The sequence below is a fragment of the Psammomys obesus genome, unplaced genomic scaffold, assembly GCF_907164565.1.
Source record: "Psammomys obesus unplaced genomic scaffold, mPsaObe1.curated_primary_1811, whole genome shotgun sequence".
Classification (NCBI taxonomy): domain Eukaryota; kingdom Metazoa; phylum Chordata; class Mammalia; order Rodentia; family Muridae; genus Psammomys; species Psammomys obesus.
Genome location: NW_026592586.1, coordinates 401,739 through 425,402, shown reverse-complemented (window position 1 = coordinate 425,402; position 23,664 = coordinate 401,739). Strand labels below are relative to the sequence as shown.

At 41.2% G+C, this 23,664-nt stretch overlaps 1 protein-coding gene across 1 annotated transcript in view; it reads right to left on the bottom strand.

The window, feature by feature from the left end:
* Nucleotides 1-2,355: 2,355 nt before the first annotated feature.
* The window catches only part of Slc17a1 (solute carrier family 17 member 1), a 38,966-nt gene continuing 17,657 nt past the window's right edge, over nt 2,356-23,664 (bottom strand). Inside the window, exons 8-12 of the mRNA XM_055614512.1 lie at nt 22,629-22,761; nt 22,390-22,537; nt 11,947-12,037; nt 6,288-6,424; nt 2,356-2,759 (exon numbers count right to left, since the gene is read on the bottom strand). Of these exons, the coding sequence (XP_055470487.1) occupies nt 6,290-6,424; nt 11,947-12,037; nt 22,390-22,537; nt 22,629-22,761 (507 nt within the window). The 3' untranslated portion in view covers nt 2,356-2,759; nt 6,288-6,289. The remainder of the gene's footprint in view (nt 2,760-6,287; nt 6,425-11,946; nt 12,038-22,389; nt 22,538-22,628; nt 22,762-23,664) is intronic.

Here is a 23,664-nt window from a genome sequence, read left to right as displayed (position 1 = left end):
CCATGCTTGCTTCAGCTCATTTCACATGCCCAGAGAGTGTGTATGGTGTCTCTTTTCAATAAGAATCCTCAGAAAAAGAGAGCAGAAAAAACACTCAAGAACTAACTGAATATTAATGAATACATTAGTGTGTATGGAGACATGGCAGACATCACCATTATGCAAAGCTTGAATTAACTCACTACCACAGGAGGATATGGCTTTAATAAAGCCATCACAAGTGAATGTGTAGTGACAGCTCTGGAATATGAAATAAGGAGAGGTGCATCTTTCTAGAATGAGTAAGGGTCATGTACTAACGTAAGCGTGAGTGATGGCCACCCTTGCACAGCATCAGTTGTATCTTCATCATGTCACCTGATGTAGGAGGCTGATGGTGGGAATGTCCTAGGAAGACCCTCTGGTGTCCACAGTGTATGCAAAGGTTTGGTGTCAGGAGAGGAGGTCAGGGGTGATTAAGAGCAGACTGGGCTGGGTGGAGGTTATAGACTATTGAAGTCAAGAGCACACAGGATGTTGTGGACCCTGTGAAGAGTATTGGTTTTATCTTAAAATCAGTGGAAGTGTTTTAATGGAAAGGGACATAATGCGGTTCTGATTTTCAGTGATCACACTGCATAAGAAAATTGGTTAGGGGGTTCCAGGGTGGTCCAGGAGGGTAGTGGTCCATGGTGTGGGGTTGAGGGAGCAATGAGAGGTGAGCAAGGCAATAGCCTGGCCACATTAATACTCTGTGAGGGAATGGGTGATGTTCACAGCAACAGTTGCATTTTGGTTTGTTGTTAGATCAACAGGGATACCTCTCACAATGATAGTAACCTACTCAATGAAGACCACAAATAGGAACATGGACAGAAGGTTTGGATGGCACATGTGACATTTGCGGTCTAGTTATAAATTTGGAAACAATTTAAACACAGGTCCTAATTAAAAATTTCAAGATGGATGAGAGTGCCTGGGCGAACAGTATGACATAAAAAGAGAAAGCATATGACTAATCCTTCAAGATTTCCAGTGTTTAATGGTCAGCTAGAGGTTGATCAGAAAGAGACGGGAGAAAGGTGGGAAAAAGGACAGAGGGAAGAAGGGAGGAAGGAAGAAAAGTATAGAAGGCAAACCAAGGGAATAGTATTAAGATGGAGAAATATAAAGAATGAATTACAGAAAAAGGAGTGAACAGTTAGCATGGTATCAGTCATCAGAGATCTGGCAGATGAGGAGAAAGCAGAGTGAGAGGAAAGGACTCCACTCCTGGGACACTGGAGGCAAGAGAGTGGGAGGGAGAAAGGTGAAAGGATTCAGGATCAAAGTTTAGAACAAGCTTGTTGAAGACCCCTGAGGTAAAGCTAGTTGAGAAATGAAAGTTGCATAAGCAAAAGCATCAAGCATGAATGGAAAGTTCCTGGGAGCGGGGTGAGAAAAAAATTTGTGATCTACAGCCTAGCTAGGAAGATAACAGGAATGGAAATGGAGGCAGCCTTGCCTTTTCACTGACAGTCCACATTTGCTAGTGAGAAATCCAAGAAGGGTTTCATTCTTAGTATCTTTTTTCTACTTGAAAGTACAGAGGGTGTGTAGGTGGTCTGTGCATAAAGCAAAGACTACAGTGTTCTTATTAGGTGGGCAAATAGTGACACGGAAGAGATGCCCTGTGGTGGCCAGGCAAGGTATTTGCCTCCCATACCACCCCAGGGATACCTACATTCTTCCTCTTCTGGCCCATTTATGACACTTTTCACTACCTGACCTGAATGTAAACCCAGAAAGTTCAGAGCCCAGGGCATTCATTCTTTGAGACATCTTCAGCAAACTGTGAGATTCCATTTATAGTAAATGCCAATAAATGTTTGATAAGTCACTTTTTGGAGAAGTTCTGATGTGGAACAGAAGACCAACTTGGGGAACAAAAGGAATGGGAAAGTGTTTTAGTTTTGTTCATGTTCCCGTGACAAATACCATGACCAAAGCAACTTATGGGAAGAAAGGGTTTAGTTGCCACGTGAGTGCTGGGAATTGAACCTAGGTCCTTTGGAAGAAGAGTCAGTCTTCTTAAGTGATCATGTCAGTCCCTATTTTTTGTTTCTTAATCAATCATCTTTAGGTGCTGCATATAACAAGTTTGATTTCTCCCTGGGCCCATCAAAGAGGAAACTGATTTTTTTAAAAAAATATATTTTTAAATGGGCCATCCTGAAAGAAAAGGAATAATTTAAGATTCTTCAAATGGTTCTCATGTTTACAACAAAGAAGAATAAATGTTGACAATTGAAAACAAAATAAAAAACAAACAAACAAACGCAAAGCAAAGGCCTTTCATGAAGCTGCAGAGGAAAATTTCATCTTATGTGTGTTTATTGGATCACAGAGGAAGACAAATAAATCCCCTTTGAACTGAGGCATGTAACTAGTTACATACAATACACACTGCAAAAGAATCACTTAGACTACAGTGGGTGAGACAGACCCCTGGGGACCCCCATAACACCCCCTCCTGGTGTTGGAGACTCCCTCTGGGCCGCAGTCTCATTTGTGTTCCTCTTCCTTTTGATAAGGATGCTGACCTCATGCTCCGCAAATGCTCACTTTTCTACTAACTTGTAGAAAAAGGAAAATAAAACACACAGAGATGTCGCTGGAGAGGCCTTTCCCCCAGAGAGTGCTGCAACACTTCACAGAAATTAGTGTAGGCTAGGACATTTTTCTCAAGTTGTCTTTCTTGTCCAGTGAGAGGTTGTCAAGGCCATTTTCACATGTCTCCCCTATGGACATAAAAATAAATATGACCGCTAGGTGCTCACTTGCTCCCTTCCTCTGCCCTGTCCTGGGAAACCTATGTGGAAATATCTGAGTAACGGCATTATTTTGGCTACGTCCAGTCTCAGGGCACAAGGATACTCAGTGCTGTGTGTTAAAGCTGCATCCTAAAAACAAATAAAGAAAAACCCACAGAGCTGCCACACCTGTGGTTTGATATTGCTGCTCTCAAAAGCAGCACATTGCATTTATAGTTAGGACAGGTACATTCTCTATGTCCCCAAATTTCAGCTCTTAATAAGCTAATTTGTTATTAAAACAATAAAAATAGAACCTTTCTTGGTGATTTTGCACCAAGCACACACTCCAAGTTTCTTGTCCCTTCCATGAAGCCCACCATTTGCCTTTCTGAGAACCTTTACAGCACCTATAGGGGTTGAGAGATTGCTATCTGACCGGCTAGAGTGAACCGAGCCTGGCCTTTGCCTGCTAGCAGGCATCCAGATCAGCAGTTCTGTGTTTACACATCCTCTCTAGCACCCGGAAAGGCCAAGATGCAAAACCAGAGTGTCCACCCCGGGTCCTAACCGGAACAACAATGAAGAAGGCACATATTATTCTGTTTTGGTTTCTTGGGGTTTTGTGTTTGGCTTGTTTTTGTTTTTGTAATTCTGAGACAGGATTTCACTGTGCAAACCTGGGTGGCCCAGAACTCTGGCCTCAAACTCACAGAGATCTGCCAACCTCTGCCTGTTGAGTGTTAGGATTAAAGGTGCATGTTACCATTTCCAGCCCTGTTCTAGTCTTCTTTAAATTGATTATATTTGTTTTTAACTTAAAAATCTCATTGCATGTATTCAATGTACGTAGCACTATGCTACATAAGAAAGGCTGCATATAAGCAGAATTTGTGCCTTGATTGCATTCCTTCCATGCCCGCCTCCATTTTACTTTTTCCTCCTTTCCCATAATTTGCCCCTTTTGTTTCCCTAGACTGTTTTGAGTTGATTTTCATGTTCTCTATGCATACATGATGTTATGTATTTGTATGCTTCTCTTTTTGTATTTAGACACTTTAAGTATTGTGTGTGTGTGTGTGTGTGTGTGTTTATGTTCTGCATGTCAATCATACATTGCCTAATACCTGGCTATCAGCACCTCGTTGGCTGGCCAGGGCAGTCATTTGTTGCAGAGGATCACCATGTAGGGAGGGGAAATGCTGTGGGTATTTGAGCATCCCTCAGCAATACTGTCATTGCCCTAACCGCAGCTTTTGTCTAAGAGGCTCACTTCTGTTCTCCTATTGTGAGGCGGCTTATCTGTGGTAAGAGGGTTCTTAGAAGTTCATGGTGAGTCCTTGAAGAATAGGCAGAACTGTGATGGCACAGCAGTGCCTTCGGTGTAGTGGGGAACACATAGCAGATATAGAACCCCAAAGCGAAGCTCTGGGAGAGTTGGGGTGGAGAAGGGCTTTGTAACAATTTAAAAAGGCCCGTTTTTATCTGAATGTCAGAACATCATAAATATGCTGATCCTCAATTTTGGTCATAGTGGCACATAGAGGAAACTCCAGCACTCAGAAATGGAGGTGAAAAAAATTATGAGCTTCAGGCTAGCCTGGGATATATAAGAGGTTCAAGGATAGTCTAAGTTATACTTACTGAGATATTATATTCTAAAAAGGAAAGAATGAAAACACACACACACACACACACCTCCACAAAAACAAAAATTACCCCTCAAGCCCAACCAAGCCAGCAAAGAAAAGCACAATATCAAAGATTTTTTTTCTCTGGCCCTTACATTCAGTTTTAAACTCAAGTTCTAAGCAGAACAGTTAGAGAAGAGGAAGGAAAAAAAAGGCTATCCAGATTGGACTCAGAAGAAAAATATCTATGTTCATAGACAGCAAAATTCTTTAGCTAGAAATCTGACAGTACCTACTAAAAACTAGTAGGATAAGCTTAATGAAACCGTACAAAAGTTAATTGTATTCCTATTGTATTTAATAGAAAAATTATAGTGAGAAAGCTATTCCATTTAAAACAGAATTTGAAAACCAGGCACAGCGATGTACATTTGTACCGTCGGGCTAGTCTGCCCGGGCTACGCAAGAGACTTGAGGCCCTCCCAACGCCACACACTGGATCAAGCTCTTACACAGGAATTCTTGGGTAACACTCTCCAACCAAAGTAGACATAAAAGTGCATTAACGTTAAGAACAGACAGGAGCTCCGAGCCGCAGCTCATGCACACCATCGACGTGTAAGTCGCTACTCCAAGCAAGCAGGCAAGAGCAGCAACAGACCCTCTGATTCCACATGTCTCTCTCCTTTTCAAGGGTTCTGTCTCTATTCTGACTGTTTGTATTTCCTCACATCATTCTTTCTTTGTCTCTCCCTCCCCCAGACAAAACAGACAAATCGCAGAAAACAATACTTGGCTCAATGGTTTGCAAGCACAAGGACTTGAGTGAGTTTGATTCTCTGAATCCATGAAAAAAAAAGCACACTATTGGGGTGCATACTAGTGACTCTTAGCACTGGGGAAGCGGAGGCAGGAAGATCACTGAGCCTGATTGGCCAGCCAGTAGACTCAATTGTGCTGTCGGCCAGTAAGAGACCTTGTCTCAAAAGAGGTCGGTAGCATGAGGATGACCTTAGACTTAGGTTGTCTTTGGCTTCCATACATGCACACGAATGTGTGAACATGAGACCAAACACATCTGTGTACTGACTTCCATGTGCATGAAAGGAAGAAAGAAAGAAAGGAAGGAAGAAAGGAAGGAAGGAAGGAAGGAAGGAAGGAAGAAAGAAAGAAAGAAAGAAAGAAAGAAAGAAAGAAAGAAAGAAAGAAAGAAAGAAAGAAAGCAGGCTCACAGCATCTTTTTGTCTCTCTTTTCATGAGACACTGATACATGCTGGCAGCCATCACAATGGTCTCTTGATTCAATGGGGCTTAAAAACAGGGCTATTTCACAACAGCCAATTCTAATCCAGAAGTAATTTCTTCTCCTGTTTACCTACCACTCAGAGTTTATATGAAAAGCAAAATACCAGATTCTCTCTGAGCACACCTTAATGGACCTCCCTTAATGGACCTTCATCACTTGCTTGAAAGCTGTTTTTGCCAGGATCATCTTTGTGACAGCTCTTGCCTAACCCAGTGGCAAGTTTTAGGTCCTTTGTAATTTAAGCCCTAGACAGCATTTTTGCAGAGATATCCCTTCCTTCGCCTCAACACCCCACATTTTCTAATCCTGAAGACATTATTCTACTTTCCTGAAGAGACGTCCCCATCTCTCTTGCACCTTTCTTGCCTGTTCATTTTTGAAGCTCGGGTTCCCAAATTCATACGTCAACTCTGAGGCATTCCCAGAATTCCAGAGGAGTGTAGCACCATGCCGTGCAATACCAGTGATATTTACAATGCCCGCTCTTCCCTCAGCCCACATAGCTGTGCTCTCCATCTCAGAAATTCTCTTCCCCACATCTTCAGCTTCAAAACTGTCCTTAATCTGAGAATGTCTCACCTTCAAAGTCGTGTGGTTTTTGTTTCTTTGGCCCAGTCCTGAATTTCTCCTTTAGCAAACAGAAGATAGAAAGCTAGGCATGACACATTAATGCCTGCCATCAAAAGGAAGATTTTGTGCCAAGCATATTCCGGATCCTGGGGGATTATTAAGATACAAAGTAAGTGTGAGGGGCTGATCTTGATTTTCTGTCTTATAACATTTAAAATAAAGTATTAAAATAATATGTAGAGTCAACGCAGGTCACTCAAGCATTCCAAATAACCAAGAAACTCATTGTTTCCCTCTACACAAGTAATTGCTTTTGTCTTTCTATATATAACATTCTGTTTTTACTAGCTATTAATATACCTTTTGGTATGGGGACAGATAGAGACAGGGTTTCTCGGTGTAGCCCTGGCTGTCCTGGAACTTGCTCCATAGACTAGGCTGGCTTCAAACTCAGAGATCTGCCCGCCTCTACCTCACAAGTGTTGAGATTAAAGTCATGAGCTGCCACTACCCAGCAATATTCATGTGTCTTTTTTCTTGTGACTTATTATTCTAAACTTCCTGTCTATTTCAAAATATCTTACATAGTCAACAGTGTTTCATATCAGATAAGCATATATATAAACAAGTAGGTAGAGAGAAAGTGTTTTCAAATGCAGCTGGCAGGTTTAAATATTTCAGTGTACTATAGCTATTATTTTTTAAACCATTCTATGTGCTGTAATTTTAATTTTGCCACAATGTCTTCCATATTATTTCATATTTACCATGGCAGTGTTCTCATATAATTAAGAGAAAGCATTCCAGGTTTTCTTCTTCAGAGCCGTTACGGTGTTGGTTGTGGTGGCACACGTCTGAGATCTCAGCATTCATGAGGCAGAGGAAGGCAGAGAGATACAAGTAAGAGGCCAGCATGGGCTGCAGAGAGAGTTCCAGGCCAGCCAGACCAATGCAGCGAGGCCCTGTCTCAAACAAAAACAAAAACAGAGCAAAACCCCCAAGCCCCTCAGTTATTCTTAGCCCTTTGTGAACACGTGCCAGATGTATAAGAACACTATAATTTCCCAGAAGAATAATTTAAAGCTTCAATTGGGATTGTTCTGAACCACCAGATCTTAGAATTAGATGGCATGTTACAATTTCCAGTCTTTTAATATAAAAAATGGTGTATCTTACTTACCATTTATTAATTTCTAAAATTTTTCTATAAAAACTATCCTCTGGTTTTTCCAATAGGTATATAGATAATTCATTAAATATATATATATATATATATATATATATATATATATATATATGATTTTATTTTAGGGCTATAAGTAATATACTAAAATTATTTTTGTGCTATTCAGATATTTAGAAAATAATTATACAGATCATTGATTTATGCTACGTACATATTTATACTGTATCAGAAGCCATGTCAAACTGTGAATTATCATATTTTGGCAGCAGAGTCTTCTGCTGATCTTTGAATGTCACCTATTTATCTCTTCCTATTTTTGTGTGTATTTTTCATAGCTTCACTAGAACACAGCACAAAGCTAGTAAGACTGCATCCTTCCTTGATCACAGCGTCAGGGGAACTAACACTGTGCTGACATACGTGCTGTTTGCTGCAGTAACGGCAAAGTCGTTCTCACATTCTGACAAGGACTAGCCGATTTCCAGTCACCCTCGCTTCTTAGATGTGGGCCCATCTTATTCTAACCTAGAACCGAAACTGCTGTTTTTAGGACCACGCTCCTCTCTCTGCTATGAGAAGCTAGATTCAATTTCTTTATCTATGAGCTGTCATTTTATCCCAGGAAGCGGTATCAGTGAAAATGTGGCTAACACGCCAGGCTAATGTCTCTTAAGAACATTTTCTTTTAGACTTAGGTATTTGCTCTGTGTGAATCCATGAGTGTGTGTGTGTGGGGGGGGGGGGCGCTGTGTGGATGTGGGTCAGAAGATGGCTCTCAGGGAGCTGGTTCTCTCCATCCACCAAATTAGACTCTGGAGATCAAACTCTGGTCATCGGTCTTGTTTGCAAGCACCATTGTCCACTGAGCCATCACTTTTCAGGTACATTCTTACTACATTGTTTACACTTCCCTACCTTCACATATAAACAGGAAAAAAATCCTAGTGTACAAATAAAAAATCCATCTCTTCTCCATAGGAGAACGGAGTTAAATGGCGGGGTTTGCCAGTGCGGTATATTTTTAAATTTTCAAGCATGTGGATGTGAGGGTGAGCGGGCTGTGATATCTGTCATCCAGTGATCACCAGGGTTGATTTAGCTGGCCTGACTGACTAGGTGGGTGTCCCCTTCATCCCTCACGGCACCACGGACCTCTCTCTGGGAGCTGCATGCTTGGTCAAGAGGATGACTTGCTCTAAATAGCGGAGGAGGACCTGACTCTGTTCAAGGGTGTATGCGTAGCCATGCTGCCTTGCTGGAGCCTCCGGATAAGCTCTCAAAAGTGTTTTTACAGCCACTGCTGTTTGGCTTTTGTGTTGAAGGGATTCACCGTGTGTGACTTTGTTTTCTTATAATCGTTGCACTTTATGTAAACAGGTGCATAACATGGCCAAGTTTTATAAATTCTCAAACTGTATTTACAGTAACAGGAGATTTCTGGGGACGGTTTCATGAGTGACGTCACCTCCACCTAGATATGATTTGAGGTTCATGAGGAGGTCTCCATACTCCTGAAACACTCCAACTTTTTTTTTCCCCCATCCAAATGACCCAAGGCAGATTGCAAGGATTAGCTAGTTTTTTGGTCACCCTTTTCCTCAGATGCAGCCCTTGGGGATTCTCAAGCTGAAATGTTTTGTTTGTTGGGATCACCACCGCTTCCAGACTCTGAAGAGCACTCCCCAAATCAGGAAGTCCTTTTCCCAATATAATCAAAAAAGCAGCATTTTGGCACCAGTCCTGAGTTTCTGCTTCTTGCAGACATTGCCTGTTACTGCTTCTGCATCTTCAGCTTGCCCAAGTTTCATAGAAGACTCTACTTTCCAGCCGTGACAACGGTTTGCATTAAGAAAATCGACCCAAACCACTCTCTCTCCCACTGATGGAAGCATAGTCCTTATAAGTTCCTTTTGTTTACATTAAGTCTGATGTTCTTATTTTTAATTTTTTATATTGTTGTTGACAAGAGGTAAATAAGATTCTTTGTCACATGTTATGTTTCTTACATCTTTAGTCTCTTCTTTTACTTTGTTACTCGTGTATGTCATTTCCAGTATCTTTGAGGCTCTAGTTGTGTTTGTTTGTTTTTAAATTCTTTCAACTGTTTCGTGATTTTTTTTTTTTTTTCAATTTTGAGCCATATGTACTGAACTCCTATAGAGCGTGAATTCAGGATGTTTCTCTAGAAAAACTTAATTTGCTCCAATTAGGCAGCTAAGGTGCTGAAAAACATTTCGTGGCATGTGACATTTAGAAGAAACAGGGTTTGATGGGGCTGTAAAGAGGGCTTAGAGGTTATGAGCACTAGCTGCTTTTCCAGAAGATTGGGGCTCCCTACTTGTAGCACCCACATGGTGTCTCATAATGGACTGTAACTCCCGTTCCAGAGGATATGCTGTTTTCTTCCAGCCTCTGTGAGCACCAGGCACACATGTGGTACACAGGCACATATGCAGGAAAACCACCAATACACACAGAATAGAGACAGCTAGACAAGATTTTGGGAGAGAAACAGATTTGAATATGGACCTCATATCCTTATTGGTATACTATTACACATGCTCAGTGGACATTATATTCTGTTTCTCTTCTCTGACACCGAGCAAAGGCAGGATTCCTTCCCTGGGTGGGGATAACTTCGAAAAGTTCTGAAATTACATTTCCTCTCACCTTTCGGAAGTTAGCAAAGAAGTTTGCTTGGCTGACAAACTGGAATTCAAGAGATTCAGTGGAAAAACAGGGTGTGGCTAGCTCTGTGCTCAGAAAGAGAACCAACCGGGGTTGCCTTGAACATTCCACTTCTCCAGTGAGGCCAGCGCTCCGACCAAGGAATTTCCATGGTTCTGTCTGGGTCCTCTGCCTTTATGACATCATAAGTATATGAAGCCACATTTTGGGAGGCTCCTCTATGGGAAACGTGGCCACAACGTGTTCTGACGACCTCACCCTGCCCGGTGCTGTGTGGTGAGGAATGATCGAAGGACTCCCTAACAGGACTTCTCCACTTGGGAGCTTTCCTTCAAACAAACCAGTGGATGAGCTAGTGGAATTGACAGGGGTTGGGGGTGGGGTAGAGAAGTCTCCTTTTGTATGATATACGGTAAAGGGGGTTTCTGTCCTCCGTGTTGTAGAAAGGAATCTGCATGCGAATGTTTCTGATAACTTAGAAGAGCAGCTGGCTCTTCTGAGTTCCCGCTCCCGCCCTGGTGGAGGAGGGGCACGCAGCTGATACAGGCGGCCGCTAATTAGACTCAGCATTTCAGGAAGGGGCTGGTCTCAGGCTCCTAGAAAAGGAGGGGAAGTGCAAGGCACAGTGCCCAGAGATGCACAAGACGCCGTAAGGATCAGAAATGGGGCTGATTACCTGACCAACAAGGCAAGCCAGGCCTTGAGTACGATTGACCCCCTGCATGTAAAACTGGCTGGCTGCAGGTTCTCCGAGGGTATTGTTCTGCTGCCTTCTCGGATCACCAAATCCCACACTCTGAATAAAGTGCCGTTTAAAGGTATGGTGGTAGGGAGCATTACCTCCAGGGTGAACGCAGAAGGAGGTGCAGTCCTTGCTCAGGACATGTTTAAGCCGGCAGGACCATCCTGGCTCTGCTGTTTTTTGGATAAATGTTTGTCTATTGAGCCACGGCAGCCAGTGGCCCTATGGTCATTCACCTCCATGGAATCAGTTCTTCTGAAACCCCAAAATGTTCTCTTAATTGTTTTTTTTCAAGAGGAGGCATGCATTTTAAGATTATCATTGTTACTATTATTATTTGTGTGTATCACAGGATGTGTGTGTGTGTGTGTGTGTGTGTGTGTGTGTGTGTGTGGATACGCATGTGCCACAGCATGGATGTGGAGGTCAGAGGAAATGTTTGTGGAGTTGGTTCTCTCCTTCCACCTCTGTGTGGATTGTGGGGTTTGAACAAGGTTGTCAGGCTTGTGCTTAACCTACCCACTGGGCCCTCTCGGAAACACTTGTTTTAAGTAACTTTAAATCGGTAGAGTATTTCAATTGTGTCTGTCAAGAGGACTTTAAGTAATTCTGTAAATGCGGGCGCAGTGCCTGCCTTGGTAGACCATTGTTCCTCAGATTTTAGCTCTGTGCTGTCCTGTTTCTAGATTTTTTTTTTCTGACAAAGCTCTTGTTACTTCCACTACCCTTACTCAGCCGAATCCTGTTTCAGCATCTACATGTCCCCTGTTAAAACCACAGAGACCCATTTCCTTTCAAGCAACTAAAGAGTTTCCAATAGTAACAAATGCCATACAAGGAGAAAGACTATACTGTCTGAAGACTCAAAGGACTGCTTGGTTTCACCAAAGTTGTCTTCAAATGACATGGAAACCCTTAACTCATCTGCTGTTGGCGTCTCCTCCAAGTGTGTGTGTGTGTGTGTGTGTGTGTGTGTGTGTGTGTGTGTGTGTGATTTTCTTTATACAATTAATAGGGAAAAAAATAACTATGCATATCTGCATGCTACTTACCTGACTAAGGATCAACCCAGCTACAGTTGAAGAAATTAGGCCTCCAAACATTCCAAGTAAAGCTGTAACTGCTTTAATAAATCCGTAATATCTGTCCAGAAGGAAAGAGAACACAGATAGAAAGTGTTACGAATGCTTCCAGCAGAGCCACCCCGGTTCATACCGGCTTGAGCGGGGAACCGCCGATGCCATCAACACCCATTCCTACTGTTTAAGTCTGTCAACGCCGCAGAGAATATACACGCAGGTAGCAACTTTTTCATTGTCCCACAGTGTCAGAAAGGTCGACTTTAACAGTAAGGAATCTGTTACGTTATGAAAATGGGAGCATGTTCATTGACCAAGGAGGGGACAAGTCCATCCATCAGCCATGAAGAGGGAGCCAGTGCTTAGTCAAGAGCAGTTTGGTCCAGGCCTTGGAGCCTTGGCCCTCCAGCTCAGCAATAGAGGTTGTGTGTTAGAAGGTCTTTTCCTTCATGAGTAGGAGAGTCTTCAGGTTTGTTTTATTTTCTTTGATCTATACTGTTTCTACTTTGCCTTGACATGTTCAATGAGGGAGAAGCATAGAGCTTGTCTGTTAACTTATCAGCCTCTACTCAGGAACCCTAAACACTGTGAGGTCCCAGATTAGACTTTTGGTCTGAGTCATGGGAGAGGTGGACAGTATATCCTGTTAGCATACTGTCCTAGTCACTATCCTGTTGGGAAGAATCCTTCTGAGAAGCTCCTGAGCGTTGGTGTTGGCAGGAACCGTTAACCAACATCACTTTTCACAGTTCACCTCTTGCTGTAGCAACAGAACTCTTGGGTGGAATTTGAGCCAGTTTGGACTTTTCTGAGCCCCTCCTTGTTATTCCAGTCTTTATGAGCTTCATAAAAAAACTGTGCACACACACACACACACATATACACATATATTCATGCATGCTCTGGTATGCGCAGAAACACTAACACTATGCACTGAGTCATTTTATGTCACCGTAAAGGTTACAGTTTGTCTTTTAATCTTAAAATAGAGTCACTTGTGTGGGTCCCTAAAAGTATTAAAGCTCCCCTTGAGCCATGTCTTTTGGGAAACTGGTATGAAGCTGGGTGGGTTATGTTGAATCAACTGCAGCTTGCTTTATAATCCTGGATATTTGTTCCCTTCAGTAAGGTCTTGCAGAGCATTCAAAATTACATAAGCTCAGTCCTCTTTGGATGCTGTCTTACCTGTGTCAATTAGGTCAAGTATGTTCGTTTGTTCTTCTAATAATCAATATAATTTCTAACTTCTTGTCTACCTCCTATTGTTGGATGATCAAACAGACAAACAAACAAACAAACAAACAAACAAAAAACCCTGGAAGTAAGCCTCTTGCTTGAAACTGTACCTAATTATTTGAGTGCAGGACCTGGCTAGCCCATTTGAACCTCTTAATTCTTTGAATTCCTTAGTTCACAATGAATATAAATAAAAATATATGGGCTAGCAAGGTGGCTCAGTGGGTAAGGGCACTCGTTTGTGCAAGCCTGGCTGCCTGAGTTCACCACCTAGGACCCATATAAGGGTGGAAGGAGAAATCTGTCTTGACAAAGTTGTCCTCTGACCACCACATGGACACACACACACACAGGCGCGCGCGCGCGCGCACACACACACACACACACACACACACACAAGTCTGATAGATTTCTCTTCACCGTTATGAGGTACATTTTAAAATTTCTAGCCATGCTTCTTGGACTAAAGTATATTTTATCTGGTATTATGATAGTATTGCCAGGCTTCTTTTTATTCTATTGACTTTTGAATCAGTTCACTTAATCTGTGCCTCTTCTTGGCAGCAAATCCACATTTCCTTTCAGAATTAATGTAACCCGTGCAAGAAATCGGGAAGTTAAACACATGACTTTCCTTGCAGCTGTTAGGACACATCCTCTGAAATTCACTATGCAGCCACCAGATGGCGCTCCTCCCTGCTATAGCCAGGCAGGCGTGCTCTTTACCCTGAACCTCACATCCCTCAGTGCCCTAACACTGGGGATACAGAAAAGCAAGAGAACCTTTAAATCATTTTAAAGTAAGACAGATTTTTGTACAATGCTCAGCTGTAATTTGCTTATTCTTTAGGTGGAACAGACCATGGTTTAAAGTATTTTGTAAGCAAATTTTAAAACAAAAGAAACATTGTGGTGGGTTTTTAGTTGTTTTTTTTTTTTATTTTATTTTAATTTTTATTGTAATTAGTTACATTTTATTAACTCTGTATCCCAGCTGTATCCGGCTCCCTCATTCCCTTCCAATCCCACCCTCCCTACCGCATCTCCTCCCTGACCCTTTCCAAGTCCACTGGGGTTTTTAGTTTTAACGATTTCACACTTGAGTATAAAATGTGTGAGTAAAACCTGAACAAAATTAAGATGTCTGAACTATAGCGCAATCCCCTGTGGAAGGGAAGGAGACTTCAGTGGCATGAAATCCACTTACTGACAGCTGCCTTAAGAGGGTGGCTTTGCTGTCTGACTTCACCACAGACCATCCCAAGACTCTGCTGGTAATTTCTCTTCTCCCCACTCCCCAAAGGCATGGTATAGCTACCATATTCTCAGGCCTTTTCTGCCTCTCTCAACCTTGCTCTCTCAATGCTTTCACGAAACCACGTCTTTATGACTCTTCTTCCTTTCTGAATTTCTTTGCTGTAACAGGGAACTTAAGTCCGTTGGAATGATGCAATTTAGGACAAATTAGATCCTGTCTGAGTCATCACCTGCTAAGATCTCTTACTTGTCTGCCAGGTGCTGACAAACAGTATCACTGAGGCCATGAGTGACTAGAGCTAGTTAGCCTTGTAGAAAAACATATCTAGGTGTGGACCTTCAAGGCCTCCATCCTCTGTTTCCCAGCCAGAGCATGTGGATAAGATTATTACATTCATCAGAGGGCATGATAGGCACAAAAGATATAACCAACATGGCAACTGCTTATAATTTTACAGATATACTGATTTGTTAGCACAGTCTTAATTTTAAGTGCCCATATTTTAATTGATATTGACATTCAACACCTGATCTTAGCCCACAGGCTGAGAAACAATTGATATTGCACATTCTTTATCAAATAATTTTTGTGTCCTTATATAATTCCATACAATTAGAACACTTGCTGGCTTTTTTTTTTTTAAAGGCAATTCTTGAAACTAAATAAATGAACTGGATACATTTGTTCCTCTTTATGTGGGCCTGGTGGACAAGTTTCTTTTCAAATTCGTGACAAGTGATTTTGTTTCGTCTTGTTTTTACTTCACTAGAAGCTTCTACTTTGGGTAACCCTGTTAATAAGTTGTCTGTGTTCTCCATGCAGTTAGCTCCTCAGTACGGTGTGAGTGTTGTCTGCTGGCTGCTGTGAATTACAGAGCTGTTTCTGTGGGTCACACAAATCTCTCAAAGGACATAGGATAAAAAGCAGTTTTCGCACTAAACAAGTATAACTAAAATATTAGGTAGGCTCCTGCTGTGATTTGTATGCGTGTGTGAGGAGCTTGGATTGCCAGGGGCTTGGTTGCCAGGGGCTTGGTTGCTAGGCTGGAACCACAGGAGGTGGTGGAAAGGTGTGACCTAATAACTCGTGGGGTAAACATTCTCTTTTTACCCCAGGTGTTAGATGAGGACACCAGCACAGAGCTTTGCTTGAGGTAAATGGCCATATAGACCAATAACCCAATAACCTGACTCTGAAATAGGCATTCACTGTTTTGGGGCTATTCTTTACAGCTCTGTAGCCAGGGTTCAGCATATGTGTACAATTATCGGCATTATTTAAATTTGGCTTACACAGATTTTTCCCTCAGAACTGTTCCTCTTCTGCCTGCGAGCTTCATAATATTTGAAATCCTAAAGTGACCCTGAGGTCAGGGTTCAAGAAAGAAAGAGCAGACTAATCTTACACAATGAGAATTCCTTCCGGGTGGGGCCAACCTCCATTTGGAATTTATTTGTGGTTGCTTGGGTGGAGAAGCCATTGTCTTAAAATACTTGGTATAGTTAAACTGCCAATTACTATTGTGACTTTAATGAGTTTCACCACTGAAAGAGTCACCCAAGCAAGGTCACAATTTGGTTATAAAGTGATTGTTGGCACACCCTTTGAAATATCAAAATTGACTAATGGTATAAAAACAACAGAGGGGAATGAAGCTTGTCATGTAATCAACAAACGATTTAATTCTCTTGAGATAAAAAAGAAAGAGAGATTTTTTTCCTTTCCCTTTTTCACCATTTTGAGTTAGGGCCTTTATAGCCCAGGGTGCTCTAAAATTTACTAGATAGCTAAGAATGACCTTGGATTCCTGATCTCCTGCCTTCACCTCCAGAAATGGAATTAGAGTATGCACTACCATACCAGAAAGAATAGTATTTTAAAATAATTACTTAATAACAAACTAAGAAAAATTATAATAATTCCTTTTAAAAGAACTAGAAAAAGTAGTTAAGAATAAATTCATCCCAGGAGTTAAATGACCTGCACTCTAAATCTGTAGGACATTGATGAATCGAAGGCATGCAGAGAAAAAAGATATCACAGGCTCATGGGTCAGGAGAGCTAAAATTGGTAAAATATCTGTTTCTCAAAGTGATCTAAACACTATATTTATGCCTTGTGAAAATGCCAATGATGCTTTTCAAAAAAATAGAAAGCAATTGTTAAAATATACATGGCCTCACAAAGGTAGGCAAAGCCATTCCAAAGACAAAGAACAAAAGAAGGAGGTCTGCAAATGAGTCTCATTTCAAGTTGGTATGGGTTTTTATAAAAACTCAAAGTTACATTTTACTGTCTTATGATTCGACCCTGCTTCAAAATAAATTTTATATAATAATAAAATTTCAAAGTTACAAATATCTATTCAAATTAAGTTGGTTTAAAATATAAGACTGTTACTGTCTCCTGCTATGTGTTGCTCAAATATAATTTTAAGATCGCTTTATACTGTTCCGCTCAGGGGTTCATTGTTGCATACAAATTGTTTACCAATATTCTAAATTAAGATCTATTGAGTTTACAGGTATTTATGTTAAAACTGGGACAATTTGCTACATCTCTACTATCAAAATGTTAAAATATACTTGGTTAATTTTAAATCTGGTTTATATGATTCTGCTAAATTGTTGGTCTTAAACTTATAGTTCAAGGGTTTATTATTATATACAAGTTGTTTGCCAATATTCTAAATTAGGAACTATTAATTTTTAAAAATATATTTATATTAAAATTGGGTCAATTTACTATATCTCTAACTATCAAAAGGTTAATATAAGCTTGGTCTTGTTCTCTTAAAATGATGTTATTAATCTGTAGTATAGCCTTAGATTATTATAAGCTATAAACTTTTATGTATTAAATCATACAAAAACTCTTATGCTCTCACTTTAATAAATTATATTCATGACTTTTAAGATTCCAACTTAGCAAGGACAAAACCTAAAGTCCTAATATTTAATGGTTAGGGATAGAGAGGATAGAGCTGTAGTTTTGCTGACATCTTTGTGTGGGTCTATCAGTTATGTTCAGGCACTCTGATTAGTGCTAAGTGCAAAGCCTTTGCGGTTCAATTTTAATGCAAGCGGTAGGAGCAGCAAGATTTGCTAGCCTCTCTATAAACTGTATCTAATTAAAAGGTTTGCTTTGATTTTAGTTCAGAAAGAGCAAATTTAAAATTATGCTAACAACTGCAGTTAGTTAAGATGTTGAGCTATACCTAGTGTCTTTGTTTAGGTTTTTAAAGGTTAAGCCCAGGACGGGTAACTATAAAGTTGCCTTTGTAAATCTACTTAAAATATGGTTCTAGATAGCATTCTGTTTTATAGGACACAGTTTGGAGCAGATAATAAAAATAAACAAAGAGTAACTCAGATATGCTGGCCCTCAAGCTTGTCAGAGATCTGATGAATATGGCATTTTAACATCTGTAAGCTTATTGTGACAAAAAGTCCTGAAATCCTGGCAGTAGCTCCCCCAAGGTCTCCGAGAAGATTTGGGCATAACAGCAGATGACTGCGACTCTGGATTGTGGTATGCTAACCACTGGGCAATACTGCCTCAACTGGCCCACTGCTAGGGCCCAGCCTAAACTGTGGACAAAACTGTGGACACCTGGAGAGTCAATATTTCACATTGCTAAGGGTGAGGTAAGGCCATACTCTGTTTCTTTCTCCACAGAAACAGTCTCTCATCTTCTGTGCCTAGCTGGACCATCTTTGCCCATGATGTTATGAGACCACAGGAGCCAGGGACACTACCTAGGTGATGGACTAACTAGTCATCTCTATCATTTTGATTGGCACATGGATTGGTATATTTATTTAGCTCATAATTTATCCTTCTCAGGTCTATGCTAAGCTAATGGTAGATTTGCAGCTAAAGAGCATACAATTAGATCCAATGTTAGCTCATTGATCAGTTTAAGATATATAGCCAGATAAAAAATATAGAGCTTATGTAGGGTCTGAGGCTAAAAGGAGTTTAGGTTGTAAAAATGCAAGTTATAAAGGTTACAAGGTTAATATTTCTTCTTGTTGTTATGCTACTGTTGTATTGACTGTCCAGAGTTTTGACCTTATCAATATAGCTCTAATTTATTAATCTAACTCTGATACAAAAACATTCCATTATACCACTATTCCACTATTATGGTCCTAAGCTCAAGATTGTAAGCCTCTATAATGTGTATGCTTATACTAAAAGTTAAGATCAAGTGAGTTTCCCTCTTACTTCATAAAAGGCTTTTGCCTTTTCAGAGTTCACCTTAAAAAATACTTATGCTACTAACACAAATATGTATGTCTACTGCCTTTTTCTCAATGCAGAATACAATTGTGATACTAACATGTCTAAAGTTTTATCTCCTTCTTAAAACTTAAAAGTAACTCTTGTAAGCTGCAGAAAGTCCACCTAAATCCACCTCTCAGGTCAATTGGACTCCAGATAAGTACTGCACTTATTGCCTATCTCAAAAGGTGGGACTCCTCCCTTTTCCCTGGTTTTGGGACTTCCTTTCCTGGCTACCAGACTCCTATTTACTGCATGCAACACAGGCTGGATTGGTGAGTTCTCCTTATTGACCAGCCACTAGATTGGTGAGTTCACCCCATTTTCTCAGCATAAACACCTCTCTTGGTAGGGGAAGCAACTTCCCACTATCTTTTGAGACGGAGGGACCCCCCCCCCCAGCCGTAGCCTTAACTGTCTAGGTTTGACCCTCTATGCTGACCTCCATTTTAGGGCCTCACTCTCCCTTGGGCAGTACACCCCCTCTCTACGGTTCCTTCCCCCCCTCGCTCGCTCACTCGCTCATGGGAAGGTACCCTCTTGCACACGGTTCCTCCTCCTCCTCCTCTCTCTCTCGTGGGAAGACCTAGCGCTAGGCAGCCCTGTGCTCTCGGCCGTACCAATGGGCACCATGCCCCAGTCCCTGGACAAAAGCTGATGAGCTATTGAACCAGGCAGGACCCCTCTCTCTCAGAGTCACACCTTCCCTTGGGACGCCACTGGAAGGTCTTGACTTCTCTGCCCCCAATGGGAGATGTCCAGACGCCCGTCCTTCCAGATAGGATCCCCTCTGGAGAATTTCAGGTTTCTACACCTAGTGCCAGCTGGCACCAGGGCCTCTAAGTTTACACGCTTCTGTAACCAGACTTCACCTCAATGACAGATCAAAAACAAAGCCTTCCTTAAATATTGCCAATGATTTGGTAAATAAAGGTCCCTCCAGGTAGGCAGAGGTTCCCATGTACAAGCCTTATCGATCCAAACCTTTCAATGTATACCTGCAGTATTTTCTCCATACTCAACTTTATCTTTTGCCTATATATGTGTTTCAGTGTCCTGCCAGACACAGATGTTTCCTATAGCCACAACAGCGCCAAACAGCTACAGGTGTTCAACTCTGACCTCATAGACTTCCAACAAGCTGGACCTGCACCTTCCCTCCCAGCCATGGATATTCTTGTAGACCCTGGAAAGCATCAAAGCAGCCTATTCTTCCTGGACTTGGCCAACATTTCAGCCTTTTGACCTCCCTACAGCGCCCCCAAGTGTCAGCAGGAAGTAGCCAGAAGAGAATCTACGCCCATTATTCACTTGTTAACAAAAGGCTGAAGTGGTGTGCTTCAGGATCAGGACAAGCAGCTCCAGGTTCTCCCAGCGTTCTCCAGTCCCTACCTGCTGCCTTGCATGGCTGGCAACTCTCTCTGTTGACAACCCTCTACCCTAAATTTTCCAGGGCAGAGGCTTCCCTTACTCTTGACCTTGCAATCTGACTATTTTGTTGCTATAATTCTTCTTTCTTTCAACCTCTTGCATGACAACCAAGAGCTGCTTCCTAAATTTATATACTTTAACTTACCTTATAAAAAGCAGCCCAAGCTCCCCATTTTTAATTATAGAAAAAGGGAGGAATGTTAGTATTTTGGAACACAACCTGCTCCTGTGTTACCCAGCAACCTATGACATCATCATGTGTCGCCAGGCAGGTGGCCACACCTGGAAGGTGTGGTTACCTTCCCCCTTAAAGGCTGTGGCCGACACATGGTCCCTCTCTTATTTTCTCTCTCTTACTCTCTTTACACTCTTCTCTTTCTTCTCTTTCTCTCTCTCTCTCTCTCGGGGTGCCCCCTTCCCCCATCCTCCCTTTCCATCTCTCTTTCCCCACCATGCCTTGCTACCCACTTCCTCTGTACCCTTCTAATAAACCTCTTGCAGAGAATATCGGTTGTCCCCCTGCTTCTTCTTCTTTTTAATTAATAACATGCACTACCTATCTTCAAAACCATTCCTTGAAGGCATGGCAGTCAAAGGGGCCTGGTGCTGACATCAAAGCAGACACATGGACCAATGACGTGAAATAGAAAGCCAAGAAATAAAGGTACATATTTATGGCAGGATCAGTTTTTAACAAAATTGTCAAGGACGGAAAATGGAAAAAGGACAATAAATAGAACTGGAACCAATGTATATCAACTTACAGATGAAAACAGAATTGTGCCATTCTTTCAGATAATATATAAAAGTATATTATTCAAAAGTAATTGAAGACTTGAAACTATAAAACTATGAGAAAGAAACACTGTAGGAGCCAGGAGTGGTGGTGCATGCCTTCAATCCCAGTACTTGGGAGACCGAAGTAGGTAAATCTCTGAGTTTAATGCCAGCCTGATCTACAGAGCAAGTTCTAGGATAGTCAGAGCTACACAGAGAAACCCTTTCTCTAAAAACAAACAAACAAACAAACAAACAACAACAACAACCAAAAGCACTGTAAAAACTACCATGACTTTGGTCTGGACAATGATTTTTTTTATATGACTAAAAAATAAAATTTTAAGCACTAAAAGCAAAAGAAGAATGAAATTACTTGAAACCACAAATAGTCTACAGAGTCAAGGAAACAGTCAGTGGAATGAAGAAACAACCTGTGCAATGGGAAAAATGTAAACCACACATTCGATAGGGGATTATTATTAGAAACACATCAGAAACGGAACTCAGTACCAAGTTGATTAAATTTGAGCAAAGAACTGAAATAGATATTTTTCAAAAAGGACCTAAAAAGAGCCAACACACACACACACACACACACACACACACACACACTTTTAACATCACTAATCATCAAAGGAATGAGGTTCAAAACATAGTGAAATGTTACCTTCTACCCACTCTTGAAGGAAAGATGAGAAAGAAGTGTTGGTGAGAGGTAGAAATTTGAATTAGTGCAGCCACTGTAGAAAATGGCATACAGGTGCCTCACCATATTTCTCAGCACTCTGGCTGCTAGGCACATGTTAGAAAGAGACTGAGTGAGTACCTATCTACAGTTGAGTGGTTATTACAATATTATTCACCACAGATAAGATAGAGACAATACCAGTGTTCAGCAGCACTAAATGGATAAGGCTGTGTGGTCTGTATGCACAATATAATGCTATTTTCTTGAAAAGAAGGAAGTACTGTTATTTTTAACAATACGGATGAACCTGAAAAATGTAATGTCGAGTGAAATAAGTAAGTCACAGACAAATGGCACACGATGTCATGTACATGTGGGATATAAAAAAGTTGAATTCGTTAAGTAGAGAACAGAATGAGTGTTATCAGAGTCTAGGGGTAAAGGTATGTTTTTTAGAAAGATAGTGGCTGAAAGATCCAATTGGAATAATTTCAAGAGATCCATCATAAATACGATGATTATAATTAACAGCAATGAGTTGCATTCTTGAAAACTGCTACTATGATAGAATTTAAGCATTCTCACTACCAAAAAATGAACCATATGAGTTATATATATAACTTAGCTTCATTTAATCATTCTATAATGCATCCATTTCAAAACACCATGCTGTACCCGATAAATGCATGCAGTTTTATTTATTAGTGCCTAAATAAATAAATTTTGAGAGCCCTACCTGGGAGCAATATCCAAGGCATTGATAAGTTGTCCACAGTAGGAAAAGCTGAGTGTCGAGTTGGCAAGTGTCAGGAAAATGACGGTGCTGTAGAAGTTGAAGCTCAAGTAGAGCAGGCACATGGTGAAGATCACAGGACAGAGGGTCCCTGCGGAGAGATCCATACTGTACAGTTAGCTGCTTCTGAGCACGGGGCGGAAGGATTCCCCAAGCGTTTGTCTGTCCTGGCTGTTCCTTACCTAATGTGGTGAAGAGTTTCCGGACGGTAACTACGCTGAAAATCTTCCTGCACAGGAAGAAGTCTGACATCTGACCTGCTACGATACCACAGATGTAGGCAAGCAGATAAGGGAGGCTGGACAGCAGCCCATTCTGAGGAGGAAACATTATTCTGAGTGTATATGATGGAGAAACAGTCCTGCACAGTCAGTGCTTTCACGGAAATTCGGTAACTAACGTGTACTCCGGACGTGAGGGTGTGAATCTGAGGTAGACTTCTTGTTGGGCGTGCACAAAGTGCTGCATTCAAACCCCAGTCTCACTTAACGAATGAATGAATGAATTTAACACAGGAAACCATCCAGGCACATGTAGCACCATAACTGTGTCTGGGACCATGCATTCCAATGTGAAGAGAAACAGTTTTTAGGTTAGTAAAAATTGTCATCATTCCCCTATAGATTTTTGTTTTTAGTATCATGAGACCTAGAAAACTGCAAGAGAAGACAGCTGAGAACAGGAGTGTCAGCCCTGAAAAAATGATAGAGATAATATTGATAATTGATGACGGACAATTGCATGCAGAGATGATAATGATAATTGATGACGGACAATTGTGTGCTTGCTCTAACTGGCCGTGGTAAACTCTAGGGATGACTCCATGGTTTCATTATGATGAAGTTGAATCAGTGAGACCACAGCATGATGCTGGCCACTAGCTTGAGGAAGAACATACACCACAGAAAGTTCCAAAGTTGGAAGCCCAGACTTATTTTAGTCTTTTCTGGTTACTTTGATATCAAATGATGAGAAGTTCCAAGCATAACTGATTCTCAATATTAGATGAGCAATGGGTATTCTTGCAGAGTAAGACCAAAAGTCCAGGAGTTGTGGCTTTATTCCAAAACAGTGGATTGACAAGAGCTGGACACGGTGGCAGGAGCTGGCTCAGGAACTTTCAGATTAGAATGCCTTTCCCTAAAGGGAATGGTACTGTCAAGCTATTTCCTTCTTTCTTTCTTTCTTTCTTTCTTTCTTTCTTTCTTTCTTTCTTTC